At 42.2% G+C, this 18,872-nt stretch overlaps 1 protein-coding gene across 1 annotated transcript; it reads left to right on the forward strand.

Moving 5' to 3' along the window:
* The first annotated feature begins 801 nt into the window (after window positions 1-801).
* Window positions 802-16,996, forward strand: sez6l2 (seizure related 6 homolog (mouse)-like 2). The gene is made up of 19 exons (XM_041957076.1): window positions 802-865; window positions 1,630-1,710; window positions 1,904-2,032; window positions 2,140-2,355; window positions 7,525-7,658; window positions 8,419-8,611; window positions 9,223-9,408; window positions 9,493-9,676; window positions 10,265-10,428; window positions 11,097-11,291; window positions 13,002-13,140; window positions 14,087-14,283; window positions 14,427-14,621; window positions 15,276-15,470; window positions 15,568-15,759; window positions 16,012-16,050; window positions 16,525-16,642; window positions 16,749-16,860; window positions 16,967-16,996. The coding sequence occupies exons 2-19, from the start codon at window positions 1,653-1,655 to the stop codon at window positions 16,994-16,996; spliced, it is 2,676 nt and encodes an 891-aa protein (XP_041813010.1). The 5' UTR covers window positions 802-865; window positions 1,630-1,652.
* The last annotated feature ends 1,876 nt before the right edge of the window (window positions 16,997-18,872 follow it).

Consider the following 18,872-nt stretch of genomic DNA (forward strand, 5'->3'; position numbering starts at 1 on the left):
ATTTAGTAATAAGTCTTCCCATCTACTGTTACCTTGGCTGCTATCTATTTTGAATCGAGTGCCTGTTTAGGAGTTATTGAAAGAGTAGGACAGACAGAATTATCCTTTTTTTATTACCTACAAGCAGAAAACATGGCGTGCGTGCACGTCTGTGCGCGCGCGTACATGTGCGCGGGTGCGGGTGTGTTTCAGGTGGGAGGGCTCTTTCCTAATAGGCTTATTCCATCGGATTCGTCTCGTAGTTGCATCAATTACATGCTAAGTGATGATACTGCCCACTGCAAGCACAGCACGGTTACGCATCACAGAGGTGTTCCAAAAATTGTGGACTTGGGTGGTTTTTCTTGCAGTCGCTTCGGCATTCATGTAGATGTTGCTCTGCACCAGCGACCACAGCTCAGCTGGCTCGTCTTTAATGCCCGCATTCCATGTTAGCGCAAACATCCACCCATCACAGGAAACCACGGCACAGAAATGTTCGCCATGCATATCGTGCGGCACATGCAGGCCTTTAAATGAACAAACACACACTGCGTGCCGCATCTCACATGTCTGTCTGGTTACCTTCGTACACCGTGCAGCGTTGCTTCGGACGCACTCCAGCACCGTGCTGGTGGACAGCTCCTTCAGCGCCCACAGACAAAATGTGGACGTCTCTCGCGCGCCGCTGCAGTTCCCGCATGCGGCCGCTAGGGCGCACCTGAAGCTTCAACACAAATGCCCTCACATCATAGCCGAATGCGTCAACCACACGGTAACCAGCTAGGGGCACCTCACCAGCACAAACCCCGCCGTGTTCTCGGGGCCTAAAGCAACAGGATACAGTCCGAGACACAGCACACAGGACGCAGCCTGGAGGATACAGGTAAGCGGCGGGCACCTTTCAGCATTGCTGAGACGGTTGTCGGTCTCACTGTAGTGATGACTGATGCCAAAATCGTCCTCCGCACAAAGAGGGCCGGGGGAGGTGCGAGTGATGCTGCCTCGGATAGCCCCATCATTTTGTCACACACCAGGCTGGTAATTTCACCGAGGAAACGCCTCGAATAAACAATAATCGCTTTGTGACACGTTGCCATTAACAGGTTTATGATGGAATGAGGATTAGAGTCCACCTGTCGTCGGGGCAGGCTCATCTGGTGAATTTTTGAATAGCGCATTTTCGGGCATGTTGTTGCAGATTTGGGTGAGCAGATGCAGGGGGAAAGCTTGAATATTTAACCTTATACCGTGCGCGATGTGTACCCGTCCCCTTCTATAGACCTGTCAACACAACTTGTATTAAATTATCATTTACGCCTCTGTGTAGTAAAAATTGACAGGATTTTCCAGATTGACGGAGCTGGGCTTTTACAGTATCAAATCGCAAAGATCCTCTAATCCGAGTCATTATGGCCTGTGTGATGTAAACATCTGCTCAGTGTCTGAATTACGATATATTTTTGAATTATATGACTAATACTTTACAAGTCATGACCACTTCAGCCAACACGGGTTATTTCTGTGCAACCTGCAATAGTTACAAGCTACTAATGAGCAATGACATTAAAGTACAAGATACATGAATTGTTCTATTTATATTATCATGTAGTTGTATGTTAATTAATCAGCTCACTTCAACCTTCTCAGGTCATTCAGTTTCATCCAAAGCCATGGGGTTCACACGCCTTGCTGTCCTGCTGTCTGTCACCATGATCCACCTAGTTTCAGGTAACTGTGTGTGTGTGTGCGTGTTCTCTAATGCATGACCGTTTGTTGTCCAGCCACAATCATGGACTAATGCAGAGTGTTTTGATGATCTCACATTTACAAAACTTACTTTCTGTGCAGTTTGCTCGCCCTGTCCCATTAACTAGGTTTGTTGTCAAACAACAAAAACAATAATTAGTCCTGGCTATTTCAGGCATGAGCTTCATGACTCCTGAGCCTGATACACCACCAACATCAAGCCCAGACTCTTACCCTCTGGGTGACCTGATCCATGCCGCCCTGCAGAGCAAGGAATACTTAGGAGAGGCTCCTGCAGGCACAGGTACACCAACACAGGCCTGTATGGCTTCAGTAATGCAGCTACAGTACAATGTGGGTGATTGCTTATTGGAAGTGACACACATTGAGTCAAAACTTTGGATTCTGCAGGCACCACCACCAACCCGACGCAGGCCGTGCCTGGGCTCGGGCAGACTGAGTCGACTGCGACCGTCATATCACCAGGACTGCTCACCACAGCTTTGAGTTCATCCTCTGCTGCCAGCCAGACAGGATCGAGGAATACCATGTCCTCGCTGCCCGCAGAGGAGGAGACGACCACCACTCTGATCACCACAACCACCATAACCACAATGCATATGCCAGGTACTTGCATGCCACCACCTGGCTTCCCCTGAGTGTCACTTCTTTATTTACTGCACATTTCTGATAAAGTGATGTGAAAAAAAGCTTGAAAAAAGTGCAGATTTTCACCTGTGGAATTAGAGGTGCTCGGGTTTAGGTGACGACAAATTCCTGCTGACTGACTTTGGTTCCCATCGCGACTTCCATCATTTGTCTTCTCTGCCTTACTTTGAGGACAGAGTAACAAGGACATCTTGACAGACGAGGTAATGTGAAACATGTTGTCATAAAATATTCATGATCAAACATTAACAGGTCACTGTACAATGTGAGTTACTTGGAAAGAAAAAGATGCACATGTTCTTTATGTTTTTTAGAAAACTGCAACACTTAAATCTTAAGACTTAACGCAGTTTTTTTAAGCTAGCTATGGAGTCAGCATAGCTACATGCTATGTAAATGCAGCTATTTACTATTTACTGTACCTGCTAATCATGTGAGGTGACATTCTGTAACATATTCAGTGTCCAGTTCAAATCCCTTGATTTTAGATTTTCAGCTCATATAGATGTTTGTAATGAGCAGAGAACAGTCTAATGCGCACACATTTTTGTTTGTGCTTCTTCTTATTCCTGCAAGAATAATGTGCTTCTTGTATTTCTGTATTTCAGGATCTGTGCTTTACACTTTTGGAGGCACAATGCAATGAGTGTAGACACTGAAGATTGGTTTACCAGCCTGAGCTGCTGTGAGAGGTCTTCTCCCAGATGTATCAGTGATATCTCTTACATTGATGTGTGCATCTGTGACTTGGAAGATGGTTCGCATAGAGAAACACATATGATGTACCAGACATTGCAGCACAGGGCAGTGAAGGTGTCAGGACAATCCAGGATCTGTATGGTCAGTTACTAAGTGGCCAGCTGAACCATGAAGACTTTAACTTTTTGCTCCCACAGCTTTCTCTGTGAAATTTACCAATGATTCTTATTTACTACCTTCCGTAATCAGTCACACAGGACAAGAGAGAGATAAAGAGAAGCAGATGAATTAAAAATAAATTGTTTAGATCAGGCATGTCAAACCAATGCACCGTGTGGCTGCAGGTCTTCGTTCCAACCAAGGAGGAGCACACCAGGCCAACCAATCAACATCAAGGGATCACTTAGTTATCAGTCAAAGACTGAGATCAGCTGATTAATTAAATCCAACCTGGTGTGTTCCTCCTTGCTTGGAACGAAAACCTGCAGCTACATGGCTCTTTATGGAATCAGTTTGACATGCCTGGTTTAGATCCTTTGAAATCAGTGAGATATGAAACACACAAGAGGGGCTTGGACTATTACCTGGAAGAATTTTGTACATGCGATGTGTCTGCTGTCATGAGGCATATTCAAGATTCTTAATAAATGATAAAGTCTAAATATCCTTTTTCGTCTTTTGGTTACTATTACAACAAACAAATTAAACTTGATCGGTGGCCATGAAAACAACTTATTAACCGAATAAAGAGCAACTGTAAATGCGATTATCACCGCTGTTATTGTCTCGGTATCGTAAGAAGAGAAGAATCAATCTGACAAATCAGTCAACAATGCCATCCTGACCAGAATACTAATCAGGAGTGATGGAGAACAGAATAGCCTCCTGTGTGAATGAATGTCAGAAAGGGACTTAAGTGAGACAGCATTACAGCGTTTCCTTTGGCGGAGGTGCCTGTGCAGCTCTCACTGCAGGTAGATGAGAGCTGTTACTCATTCTGGTCACCATTACAGCAACGGCTACAAACGAGAGTTGAGGAAATGTGACTGGGTAGGTTGGAGGTGGGTCAGCTGATTTGGAGAGAGAAATGTCAGGAGATAAATGATCAGTGGTGTGTGTGTGTGTGTGTGCCATTGTTTTTAATTATGTTTTCACTGGGAATTATCATTCCAACCCCCTGCAAAACACTCTGTAGTGAGGAAATGTCTCAAAAATGTTTTCATTTTACGGAAATAAATTTATTCGCTCACTTGCCAAGAGTGTGATGAGAAGATTGATACTAATCTCTTGTCCGTACAGTAAATATGAAGCCACCACCAGCAGCTGTGTAGCTTAGCTTAGCACAAAGACTTGAAACAGGAGGAAACAGCTATCCTGGCTCCATCCAAAGGTAACAAAAACCACCTACCAGCACCTCTAAACCTCACTAACTAACCTTGATGTACCTTGTTTGTTTGTTCTGTACAAAAAACAGTCACCAAAACAAATTACGGTACAACAAATTACCATTTTAAAGACTATTTGCTGGATAATGTCATAGCTGTGATGTGAAACCACTGTAGACTCCACGCAGTTCCTGGCCCACGTGAAGAAATAGTCCAGCATATAAACCCCAATAAAACCTGTCCTACACTTACGTTTTAGATAAACAAGACATACTCTGTTATTTAGTGATCTTTAATAGGTGGATTTTTTTACCTTTGGAAAGAGCCAGGCCAGCTTTTCCCTACTATTTCCAGTCTCTACTCTATGCTAAGCTAATGCTAACAGCAGCTCTATGTACTGTACAGAAAAGAGGTTAGTGTCAATCTTCTCAACTATCTCTCAGCAAGAAAGTTAATTGTGTATTTCAGAAATGTTGAACTATTCCTTCAACTTTTCTAGAAAGAATTTCAGCTCTGGAGCACTCAATACGTGTTGTGGACACAACTTCACATACATGGCCGTCTTCAACAGCTGCACAGAGGTGCTGTGGTCAGATTTTCCTCCTATATGTCTGCATGCCCAGTTAGCACTGTCAGCAGTGTTACTTTATGGCACTTTTTTTTAAATCTGCCATATAATTGAAAAGTATTGGGTTGCTTTCCCCTTATTGATGCTTCCAGCTGACACTTTTTTGTTGCTGTTCATTGTTAGCCAAATGGACTGTGAAGCCCTTTCCTCTCCAGATGCCATTTGTGTGACAAGTGGTGGTCAATAATTTGATTCTACCGAAGCATAGCAGCAGTTTCAGCCAGTCATGCGGTCAATAAAATAATTTAATGCAGGGTAATCCACCACATCACTGCTTCACCCAAGGCAGTGCTCGAATTCAGCCAGTACTCACTGGTAGGAATTACTTTAATTTTTTTCCCAATTTAATTGGTGTGTTACCTACATCTGCATACTGCCACATAGTCATGATAAGCCAGGTTGTTATTAGCAGGCTCAGATTTTATTTCCTTGCCCCACAAGCCCAAAGAAAAGGCAGACATGTGATGGTTCTTGACCCTTGCCTGAGGTGAAAAATGTGATTATACTCAATTTAGTTTGACAGTTTAATGGTCACTGTGACAATATATGTACTGAAGACAACCACTACACAAATAAAATGTGAATTTGGATAATAATGTGGACCATAATACACAATTTCATTTATTTTACTGTAATACATAGTTTCAATGTTTTTCAAATGAGCTGAGCTACACCACAATCTTTCCATGTAGTAGAAGAAGTAGTAGAATTACCCCTGATTGATCATTTTGCTCTTGTCAACAACATCCAGTATCAGGGACTGTCCCCCATTACGCAACAGTACCAATATGGAGACAGCAGGCAGGACCAGTCTAAGGTGGGTGTGGTCCAGCCAACTCACTGAAAGCATTTTGTATCAAAAAATGGCTCCAGTATTCAGGCAGTTTTGCTATTTCTCTATACAGAGAATAGAGAGAGGAAATGAGATACTCACACTATAATAGCCCGTGGTGGTCATTCATCTTAAAGCCAGTTAACCCAACAAAAAACATGTCTGACCAACAATGCACAAATGGCCTGCAGTTGCCAGTTTAGGGGACTGGCACCTTTTTATCCCATTGAAGCACCAACCCAAACAACAGTAAAGGAAGCTATTTCCATTTGCTACAACTTGATCCTACACTACACATACTTTACAGCTTTCAGCTTATGCTCACTACAAAGATTTGTACTTGCAGATGAGATTTTCCTGGAGCTCGGCGATGTTTGCCTTGAGCCTTTAGATATTTTGCTGATTTGCACAGTAGGGGGTGAGCTATTCTGGTGTCAACGATGACTGTGATTTGCATCTTTCACCACTGACCTACTTGAAAGAGATGAACAGCACAGGACAATTCTGTGTTTTGTGCTTTTTGCCACTCACGTCGAGGGATGCACACCAAGTAGCCCTTTCTAAAATCACAGAAAACACTTCTGTGGATTGCCGTCTTGCTCCATTCCTCAACCAGCTAATGCATTTATATGCGCACCAGAAGTACAGTTTTAATTTGATCAATGCGATAAAGGCAGCCAAGCAGAGTCTGACCTCTTGGGTTATAATTCTTGTCAGTATCAGCCAGACACAATCGCTTGCAGGATCAAGGTCTTCCTTTCAGTTTAGTAAATCACCACAACATCGTGCTACATCTGACAGCAGCAGGAGAAATATGTGTGGCCCATCTGCACCCTCGAGGCAAGCTTCCATGTAACCGTTTAATTCCAGCACAGTTACGCATGCCTCAATTAATGAGGAACCTTGAATAAATTATGTGCAGCCAGCACCAGGTATTGTGTTTGCTATGTGCTTCAGCTAACATGTTACTGATTACTAGGAATTCTTCATAACATCCTTGCTTAGGAAGCATCTTCGACAATCAGTGGACAAACAGTTCAACCTCTCTCTCTTCGTCACGTCCCTGAACGCTCTCAGCAGCAATCACTCCCACCAGTCCTCGTTCCAGAAAAAAAAAGCAGGTTATATATAGATCATGTAGAAAAAGAAATGTTTTTTTGAGTGCAAAAGATTTAGCAGTGGCATTTTTGTGCCATGAAATGTAGCCAAATGTAACTCAACACAACCTTAATAAAAACACCTTTGGCAACCCACAAAAGAGATAGTAGCAGTAATGGTAAGGGAAACACTTTTAAAGGGGTGAGCCCTGCTCCTTGATTGCACGATGCACCTTGATTCCAAAAATCCTTCCACTGGCTGTGAAAATATACATACCTGAAAAAAAAGCAATCAAGCGATCTCTCACCAAGCCCTTGAGCAAAGCACTTGTGCTATATTAATGTGAGGCAGGTTGTTGCTTTAGAAACGACTCTATACAAGTTTGGTTAAGCTTTCCTGTGTGACGTGAATTTTAAAAAGCATTAGATGTATTTCTCGAGCACGTCTTTACCTTTTCTTCTCCTGTCCTTTTTCTCTTATCACAGTACAATGCAATGCGACTTTGTCAGCGATGGAGGATGTTGTCGAGTCACCAGATCCTGCTTCATCATCATCTTTTTCCCCTCTGGAATGCACCTACAGCATCACTGTGTACGCAGGTTATGGTGTGGAAATTCAGGTAATGTGCATCAAATCCTGTAATCCACAAACATTTATCTTTTCAAGCATGAACCTTTTTTCCACTCTACAATAGTCCATTTTAAAGTCGCCTTTGAACTGAATATTTTGGCTTCTGTGCTGTAATTGCACTTTAATTACTGAGAGGAATGTCGACACATTGCAAAAAAGAGGGTTAAAATATTTTTTGTCAAATGAAGCATAGCCAAAGCTTGCAAAATTTGCATAGAATAAACCTTACTTTGTGTGATCTTAGATATGTGTTAAATTAGAAACACATTTTTAAACATAATGAATAAGTCTAGAGAGTCTGTGGCCTTTGTTGAGAAGGTAAACCATTTATAATTAGCCGCATTTTAAGAAAAAAACATAGCAGTAATCATATGGGAGTATACTAGAAGCCTAATAGGAAGAATGTTGCAGTATGGTCAATCAGCCACACACTGTTAACTTTTAGCTAATGAGGCCCAAGTGGAATGTTAGCTAATTAAACAAAGCACAGACAATTCAAGAGGTGGCGACATAATGCCTCTCATCATTAAATTAAGATCATTTAACACAGCGCGCTCTATTTATGTTTTTCATTTTGTTCATCTTGAAAGTGCAGTATTTGCATAGACAGACCTTAACACTTTACAGTGTGACATGTTAGAAGGCTGTAGATCAGTTAGTATGTCACTTGTTGCTGTCTTGCAAGTTTATTTGTTTAGGACAGCTGCTGGAACAGGTTGCATGTCGTTATTCCCTCTTTTTCCCTCCAGGTGAGGAAGGTGAACCTTTCTAAGAAAGAGTCCCTGACCATCATGGGTTATGGAGGTTTGGGACCAGAGCTCTTAGCCAACGAGACCCTGATGAGAGAGGGTCAGGTCATTCGCAGTACAACCAATCAGGTGTACATACACTATCGCAGTCTCCAACAGACCAACCATGGCATGTTCAGCCTCCATTATCAAGGTAAATGAACCCGTCAGGTTTTATGAAATAAATAGAAATAGCAGGTCTTTTTACTGGTACCTTGGATTTATTTTAACAGTAAGGTCATTTCAGTGATTTGTGATCTGTTAGTGTTAAACAGAGGAAGTGATCTGTGGCTGGAATGAAAACCTGCATGTTTAAAAGCATGCAAGCATGGTAGATGTGGTGCCAGCGGACACAGGCAAGACACAGACTTCTACTGCACATGTTCCAACACTTAAAGAATCTCTGAGCTGCATGTTTCAAGATGGCCGAGTCATTTAGGACAGCCTGACGATCGTGGTGTTGATGTAGGAGGTCTAGGGAGAGCCGGAATGACAGCCCGCACATGGATCTAAAGACTTAAAGGTCAACATACAACTGATTGTTTCATAGAACGTGAAGGGAAAGCTGAAGTGAAACATGAACCATGTTAATGAGAAGCATGACGGCAATTTACTATCAGCATGCACACATTAGAAAGTCACCAGCGGAAGAATACATTAAAATGTCAGGGAAGGGGTCCTTTTTTTGAACTGTAACCTCAACTTTTTTTTCTTCCATTTTCCAAAATACATGTAATTCTCTTCTGGTTTCATCAACATCAACAGCCTTTCTGCTGTCCTGCCCATTCCCTCTGTCTCCGGAGGGCGGCGGAGTGACCGTGACGGACATCCATCCTGGAGGGCAGGCACACTTCCACTGTGATCCAGGTTTCCAGGTTCGCGGCCATGAGGTGGCCACTTGTGTCAACACAACACAACCACACTGGAGCACTCCTGAGCCACAGTGTGTCGGTCAGTGAACTGATTTAGACTTCAATTAAATGTAATGGTTGCTTTTCTTTTGGATATCACACGTGGGATGTTATTTTTCCTTAGCGGTCTCATGTGGAGGGTGGATTCGTAATGCAACAGTGGGCCGGATACTGTCTCCACCCCCTCCATCTGTCAGCAACCACAGTAATGGAAATAACCTTAGCTGCCACTGGTTATTAGAAGCCAAAGAGGGACACAGACTCCACCTACACTTTGAGAGGATTGCGCTGGATGAAGATGATGATAAGTAAGTTTGTGTCCTCTAGTGTTGATATGATGTGGTATCTTTCTACAAACTAATGCAAGTTTCAGTCAGATCAGATCAGTCTTCCCTTGAGCTGAAACTCAATGTTGTTTTATGTGTTTTTTTTACAATTCAAAATTTCACATCCCTAAAACTACCAGATTGACAATAGACCTGTTTTGTTTTAACCTTGATGCAATGCATTCCAACTTTTTAATTCCTACATGCTCGCTTCTATGAAGATTCTGGCTAATGCATTACCCATAAGGCAAATAGTGTTTATAATATAGTTGTTCTCTCCAAAAAGGCTAGGTAGAGTCTGTTTTTATTATTATTATTATTTTCTCACACAACATTACCCACTATTATCATTTAGTGAATGGTGAACATTATAGGTAATTATAATGAATAATGCAAAAAGAAAGCTGTTTATCTCATATCTAAAACTGCAAAACAAGCCCTTACAATTAACTTCTAACTTAATGAAAACTTCCATTTAAGTATTACAAAAGAAAAAGTGTTCTTGCTGTTACATAGGTAGAAAAAAATGCAACAAGATCCTAACTAAGGCAAATCGTTTGCTCCTCTCAGGCTAATCGTGCGCAGTGGAAACAGCTCCCTGTCTACGCCGCTCTTTGACTCAGATCTGGATGATGTCCCAGAGCGTGGGTTACTGAGTGAGAGCTCCACGCTGTACCTGGAGCTCACTGCTGACTCTTCCTCCATCCCTCTGCTCTTGGCTCTGCGATACGAGGGTGAGCGGAGACTTCAGACCTGCGTCCTTTTCCATACAGGACTTCTTTTCTACATTTGGCCAAACACAAAGCAGCGGCGGAGCTGTACATCCTTCTGACCTCATTGTTGTGTAATATTCACTACCTGGGTCAGCAGTCTACCTGAAAATAAGTTAGATATTATTCATCCCAGAATTACCAAAAAGCACCAATTATTACTATTATTTTAATCCAAAAAAGCTCTTTCAATGCTAACCTTTCTAGTCTCGATAAGTTATCGATCATTTTGTTGGATGTTGTATATAGCATATCTAAAGTGGGAATGGAGTCCATAACGCCAAGGCTTTCTTCTCATTAGTTTGTTTGTTAAGAGGACCATAATGAGCCACATAAGTGCTTATAGCCTGCCCACGCTTCAGTGGGATTTATTTTAAGCTTTGGAGATGCTCGCTGCTGAAGCTTTTAGCGTCTTACACCTGGGCTTTTTTCAAACCAAGGCGGTTTGAGATTCTGGGTCATCCCAAGTGAAAACCTGCACTCCCTCCTCAATTAAGTGGCTGTTTAATGTCGTCAAGAAGCAGAACAGCTACTAGAACACAAAAACTAAATTTAAAGGGACAGCGAAATACTTGTTTCTTATCAGTAAACACATGCTGGGTCTAATTTCTTTTTATCTGTCTTTTTGTCAGCTTTCGATGATGAACACTGCTGGGAGCCCTACATGCCCCATGGAAATTTCAGCAGCAGCGACATTACATATCAGCTGGGCACGACTGTCACCTTCACCTGCTCTCCAGGATTCGTCATGGAACAAGGTTCAGGGACGATCGAGTGCGTTGACCCCAGCAATCCCCACTGGAACGACAGCGAGCCTGTGTGCAGAGGTGAGCTGCAGCGTTGAGTTCGTGCTGTATTTCAAATAAGGGACTCGACCCTTAGTTTTTTATTTTTCTGATTAAAATTTCCTTATTCTATGTCCTTCCTTCTGTTGTGTCTGGTCTTAAATTATACTTAAATCTCCCACAAATCCGTATTCCCAAAACACGCAGGGCTTCTTAAAGCCACTCATTCATAATCAAGCTGAATTGTGCAGAGATGGGAGCCTGAAGTGTGAAGATGTTGTAGCATGAAGGCTGCAGCCACGCTGACTGTGTCATCTGCTGATCTGTTGGCATGCTGTGAAAAGAGACTGAGGCAGATATAAAACTGGCAGAGACATCGCTCCGGGTCAGGCACTGGCTGAAAACACAGGTGCTACATTTTCAACCAAGCAATAAAGACAGTCTGAAAGCCATATGTTGGGATTTCTGCTTGCAGGGAAGTACAAGTAGCTCACACGCTACGATGTGTAGGAAAGGTGGGATATCAGTAACTTGAGTGCTCTGCACGCCGAGGTTTCGCAGTTGTCTTGAGCATCTATGTGTGGCTGAAGGTTAGCAGGTGATTTGGAAACATTGTGTCTGCAATTGGTAAGATTGTATAGATCTCTCTGTTAGCAATATTCAGTCCTGCTGCTGTGATTTGGCTCATATTTCCCTGCTATGCTCTCAATTATCTATATTTGACAAATGTTGAAAAATGTTCCCATGGAAGGCCACTTGTGTGTGTCTGTGGCCTCATGTGAGAGTCTGCTGCCGACAGCCGCATTCTCCAAACAAAATCTAAATGAATGTTTTCACAGCAAAATTGAATAGAAGTGCTACGTTTAGCTCCCGTCACTGCAGTTCGCACCCAAGAGCTGTCGCCTCCCTCCCGGCACACGAGTTGCTGTGGTAAATTTCTGCCACTAGGGGCCTCTCAATCAAAACATTAACAAAAGACCTACTTTGATGATGTCATAACGTAGTGTGTGATCATGGGAGCTGTTAAACAATTACCATTGCTGTTGAAAATCTATCTGACATGACTCAGGCAGAAATGTCCACAGACGAGGTCACGTATTAAAGTTTTATTCACGTTAACGTTTAGTCGTGTGCGCCAGCTTCCTTCCTCGCTCTCGGACGCATCATCTGGTGTTTCCCCGGAAGTTATGGCATCTAGAGGGGGAAAGATGATATGATGCCATTGGCAGGTCAGCCAATGAACCGCACCTTGAATAAAATTTCATGGTCGGAGACGTTTGGAATAAAATAAGTTTATAACTCAAAAAAGTCACATTTTAGTGCAGAAAGGTCCCATATTATAATTTTAATGTGAAGTAATGAGGTGTTAGTGTCAAAGTAATCATTCATATTCTGTCGCTGATCTGCCTAACAGCTAGACAACAAGCAGCCTACAAATAAGGTAACTACCGTTTGTAATGATGCTGTGGAAACAGCATGGATGTGTAACTAATGGAAACTTTAAGTGAGGCGCTGATGATGATGACATATACTATTCAGCACATCTCTCTTCTTTAAGAGCTCTCTGGGATCTCCATCACCTCTCCTTGATCTTTTCATTGTCTGTATTCATTCCCTCTCCCTCCATTGATATTTCATGTTTCTACCGTTGCTTTCCCTTTTCAAGTTTCTGATGTTATTTCGTCACCTCTTCCGTCATTCTCTCAGTCCATGTCCTCACCTCAGTTTCTCTCCTCTCCTCTGCTCTGTAAGCTCTGTGTGGAGGGGAGCTGACCGAGCCCTCGGGCACCATCCTGTCTCCTGATTGGCCCCAGAGCTACTCCAAGGGGCTGGACTGTGTATGGCAGATCCATGGTAACGAGGAAAAACGCATCGAACTGGACGTCCAGATGTGAGTATTGCTCATTTTAGTTGACGTTGGCTCTGACTTTCTGTTTGGCAGAATTCAAAGGAGTGAGGGTGAGGGTGATTACTACGTTCATGTACTTTAATAATGGCCTGGACACCAACAGAGCCAGTGATCCAGCCTTTGTGTTTCACACACTGGATCAAAACACTGGAAATCTTAATCTAGGTTGGCAATCTGACAGACTCGCGGGAGCGGATGTTTCAATAATACATTATACAACATTTTGTATTATTTGCTCTTCCAGCCACAGTTGGGAAAATATCTTACAAATGTTGCACCCCAAACACTGCCTAGCATTGTTTTTAATATTTGATGGATTCAGCAAGGTATTTGTTGTTTGTAAAACCACGATGCTCTAGGCACAGACTGATCAGAGGGTTGTTGTTTAACGTGTCAGATAACCTCATCTGTAACATGGTGCGTGCCACAGGTTTGCCACGCAGCGTATCTGATGAAAAGCTGTGGTTGGGGAGGATGGAAAAGCGTTTGATGACACAGAAATGCGGAAAAGCTGTGCAGTAAATGTGCAAACACTTAGCAGCACCCTATGTCAAACTCAAGTCATGCGTGCACCACCTATGCACAATTTCAACTTGTCTCATAGCAAGTTTACATTGTGATAAATGAGTATTTTCACATCGAACATAGATTACTGGACATCCTTTGTATATATTTACATAAATAAAGTACATAAATTACATACTTACAATACATACCTCATGAAAACTAAACTAGCAAATGACAGAGAAAGGAAGATAATATCTTGTTGCAGCTTTATGTAATCTTCTGCCTCTCCTGCCCTTCCTCTCTGTGCCGTGTACTGACTAATAAAATGCGTCGGGTGGGTGGACTGCACGTCTTAAGAAACCAAATCTCTCTGAAGTGAAACCTCCTCTCTTGCTTTCACTCTCTTCCTCCCTCATTAAAGTTTAAACATCCGCAACACCGATGTGCTGACCGTTTTTGACGGACGTGACCTCATGTCCCATGTGATCGGACAATACCTGGGGTCCAGAGAGCGTTTCCAGGTCGTGTCTGGGGGGTCGGAGGTCACCATTCAGTTTCAGAGCGATCCAGATGATTCCAGCTTCATCCTGAGTCAGGGGTTCCTCATTCATTATCGTGGTAAGAAACTGGTTTTACACTTAAAGTACACAGCAGGCTTACATGGACATCTGTCTCTAACAGGACCAGTGAGGTCTACTGAGGAAGAGCTCACAAACGAACAATTTTATTGTCTTTCATTGCTGTCTTTCCCTGTCATGCAGAGGTTGAGCCAAACGACACCTGCCCTACCCTCCCCCAAATTGATTTTGGCTGGATCAGCTCGTCCCACTCCTCCCCTGTGAGGGGCAGCGTGCTGACCTATCAGTGCCAACCAGGATATGACATCAGTGGCTCGGACATCATCACCTGCCAGTGGGACCTCTCCTGGAGCAGCAGTCCGCCTACATGTGTCAAAGGTGAGGGAAGACAGACTTCAGAGACTCCACACAGTGAAGTGTTTGAAGCGTGGAAGCTAAGAACCGTGAGATGCAAAGGTTAGATTAGATGGAGAAGTGTTATTCTCAGACAGCACACGTCCAAGTCTCATTCACGTTTTTAGCTTTCGTCAATGCAATTATCCTCCATGATGCTGTTCCTCCTCTCTTCTTTGTTTAAAGCTTTTTCAAAGGAATAGTTTGACACTTTGGGAAAATAAACATGCATACAATCAGTACAATAAATATGTAGCTGGAGCCAGCCAGTTAGCTTAGCTTAGCTTAGCTTAGTTTAGCAGAAAGAGTGACTTGCCTGGCTCTGTCCAAACACAACAAAATGTTTCTACCAGCAACTCTAATGCTCACTTATGAACTACATTATAGTTTTTTGTTTCAATCCACACAAAAACCAAAGTGTTAAAAACAACAGGTTGTGGTTTTAGGCGTGTGCGCCAAGCTAATTCTAGACAGGGACCAGCCAGCGGAGACTCCATGAAGTTACTGGTCCCAGCCAAGAAATAGTCAGGCACACAACTCCACGTAAAAAAGCAAAATGTTGTTTTCACGCTTTACAGTTTTCATGCTAAGCTGAGCTAGCTTTGTTGGCTCACAAGCGTCTCGCTCTGTCCCTCACAGTCCAGCAGTGTCCTGATCCGGGAGAGGTGGTCAACGGAGCGCGCTCGGTGCGCCCTGAAGCTGGCTTCGCAGTCGACACGGTCGTCCGTTTCTCTTGCAACCAGGGTTATCAGCTGGAAGGTCCCAGCCAAATCTCCTGCCACGGACGAGACACCCGCACCCCCAAATGGAGTGACCGCAGCCCGAAGTGTGTCTGTAAGTCCCTCCCCTGCACTCCGCTGCTTTCGTCTGCCTGTTTATGAGGCTGCAAATTCATGCCTGCCCTGTTTGTGTTTTTGTGTGCGCTGAACAGTAAAATATGACCCGTGCCCAAACCCTGGCGTCCCCGACAATGGCTACCAAACCCTGTACAAGCACAGCTACCAGGCGGGAGAAACTCTGCGTTTCTTCTGTTATGAGGGCTACGAGCTCATCGGTGAGGTCATTATCAGCTGTGTTCCCGGCCATCCGTCTCAGTGGAACAACCCGCCGCCCTTCTGCAAAGGTTGAGCTTTTCACTGTCTCAGCACTCTTCTGCTCTGGCCTTTCTGACCATTTTTAAGATCAGCTGCCTTGAACAAGGATTTGATTTTAGCATTGTTTGATCATTAAGGTCTTATAGTCTTACCTGTCGTCGTCTCACTTGTAGAATATAGAACATAAAAACGTGGTGATGAGATCTTGAAGGTGCATTCAGGACGTCCCAGTGTAACTTCTAATCAGTCATGTCTTTCTCTCTCCTCTTCATCTCTCACAGTGGCGTATGAGGAGCTTTTGGATGATCACAAATTAGAAGGTGATTTCTTTTCCCTTCTCCTGTTTGAGATCTGTATGAGATATGTATGTTTTGGTATTTTTTAATACTCTTTTGTATATAATGTACATAGCCTTCTATAGTGGATTTTGTCAGTATAAAGTTGTCTTACATTCCACGCTGCTGCTATAGGATTTGAATTTTGTACTTTGGCACCATCTAGTGGTGACATTACAAATGACACTGTGATAGAAGCTGCAACAAACGTTAACGTGTTTTTTATATTTTTGTACACTTTTCTAACAGTTTTTATAACCAACATTTCAGTGTATCTCACAAAATATGTAGTGCAATCAATGCAGAAAAAGTTGTGGAGATGTGGCTGCCTGTGTTTACATTTAAGCAGCTTCTGAAACATTTTCGATTAATAACCAAATCAACAGCACGTTGTGAGCAGAAGAAATCACAGTTGATGAATAAGCTTCTTTTTGTGACGCCTTTTCGACTGTTCCACAGTGTCTCAGTCGTTTGAGCCGTCCCATCAGATCCTGAGCGAGAACATTGCTTTGGCAATAATTCTGCCAATCATCCTGGTCATCCTCCTGATTGGAGGAATTTACATGTACTATACAAAGTAAGTGTTCTGGGTGACCAAAGTGTGATTTAGTCACCGCTTTTAGTCTTCTTCACCTCGGCTCACGTTCGTGTGGTTACATGTCTTTTTATTTCCTCGCTCACAGCATATGCAGACTAGAATGGAAGCCGCTCTTCTGGAAGTCTCTTTCTCACACACACTCCTACAGTCCCATTACAGTCGAGTCCGATTTCAACAACCCTCTTTATGAGGCGGGGGTAAGCATGAGGCTAATACTCTAAACTTTCCTATGTTTGTATTTGTTTGACTTCGGGCTGTCTTAACTGTTTTTTTTTACTAATTGATTTCCTGCTTTGACCACAGGATACACGGGAGTATGAAGTGTCCATTTAAAGGAGAAAACATCATGGAGAGAAATTAAAACTGCGGAAAGATTCAATTCTTTTGGAAAAACAAATTTTATAAGTATTATAAGGCCTCATTCCCCTTTTATCGTTAATTTTAAATTATATTTCTGTTTTACCATCACTGTATCTCTGGTTTATCAGTTCTAGAAGTGCTATTTATTGATTTGTTGCACTGATATGGTGGTGTGCCAAACATGTGTCCTACTTCACGGTCCAGCTGTAACTTCTGTATCATTCGGACTGGTGCCTTACGAAGGGTAAAAAATTGATTATAAAGGAAAAAGAATAACAGTGTGGGAGGCATGAGAGGGGAGAGGGTGCAGGGAAATGGATTTATTTATCAAGTTGAATTATTATGAGGCCAAAACATCAGAGAACTTGGCAATACTTTATTTGTAACTATCAAAGTTACAGTCATGAGCGTACAGCACACGCTGAATGTTTTTCTTTCATTTCTACAGTGGCGCCTTTTACTTTTTACAAAGTGAAACCATAAAAGGGAAGAACACTTTATTTCTATTGTGGGAAAAAAGTTTGTGATCAACACAGTCATTTTCTCTCTTCCTCACTTTGTCTTTCTCTCTCTGTCTAACAAACACACACGCACACACACACACAAATTGAATGTAAATATCTGACCTAATATTGATTGAGGTTGATATATATACTAAATTATATATATAAGCCTCATATATACACTTATACAAGGTGGCGGGAGGTTATATATTTTCATTATATATCTAATGAAAATTCAGTGCCAAAATATAATGTTAAATAATTTAATGTCCCTAAGTGTTTCATCTGTTGTTGCGATACTGTTTACAAAGACAGTGTTTATTTTATTCTTCGCTGTTGCTGGTGTGCAGTGTCACCCAGTGTCACATGACATATAAGAAAAGGTGAGGACATGAATGTCATTATGCTTAGAGCATGCACTGATTGTAAATTATATTGCTTCTGCTCAATCTTGCCATTATCATTATAGTTATTGACAGTTATCATTGTTATCAGATTTGATGTTGTATGCACTATGTTGATGAAAAATTACAAACCTGGCTGCTTGCTGTGATGCATTATGTATTTATTTACAACTGATTGTTTGAACAGTGAATGTAGCGTCATTCACTGTGCCAAATGAAGGATCCTGGAGACTGTTGCTTTGTAGACTTAATTCTTCTCTTATCATCAGTAGCATTTCTTTGCTTCATATATGAATACACTGTTTTGAAGGCAGTAAATTATTTGCTGAACTGGAAATAAAGTCTGTTGAATGGTGTAAAACTTGTAGAAATTATCTTTCATGTTTCCAAATAACGAGTCTACACCTATATTTGTGCATACACAGGACATGTACAATTTTGGTATATATAATTCATCCAGGATGCTATCCGCACCAAAAAACTGTTGTTAAACTATTGCTAAAGCTCTTCATCAAAATATTTAATGTCAAAACTAATGTTACTCTTTTTATTTGTAATAATCACACGAATAATGAGTTCGGCATATTGATAATAGTTACAAATAGTGATATTAACACTGGCAGTCTTGAAGGAGTGTTTGTAAACATGCATTATATGGGGCGGATGTTAACAAGGTGTACATTATAAGTCCACTAATGCTAACAGAATCAGTCAACGCTAATGACCCGCCTACTAGTAATACGACTAATGTAGTTTGTTTGTGGTTGCCTCACTATATTTTGGCCACTTTATTTTTTTAAGTATTCACCGGAAGTGTAAAAATGCGTTTGGTCTACATTAACTCATGCTTCATTAATTTGTAATTGCAGTTTGTCATTGTGACCACGAGATGGCAGCAAACATCCATTTCTCTAAATGCGCTTAGGTCACGGTCATCTGCCG

This window comes from Chelmon rostratus, chromosome 17 (genome assembly GCF_017976325.1).
Source record: "Chelmon rostratus isolate fCheRos1 chromosome 17, fCheRos1.pri, whole genome shotgun sequence".
NCBI lineage: Eukaryota > Metazoa > Chordata > Actinopteri > Chaetodontiformes > Chaetodontidae > Chelmon > Chelmon rostratus.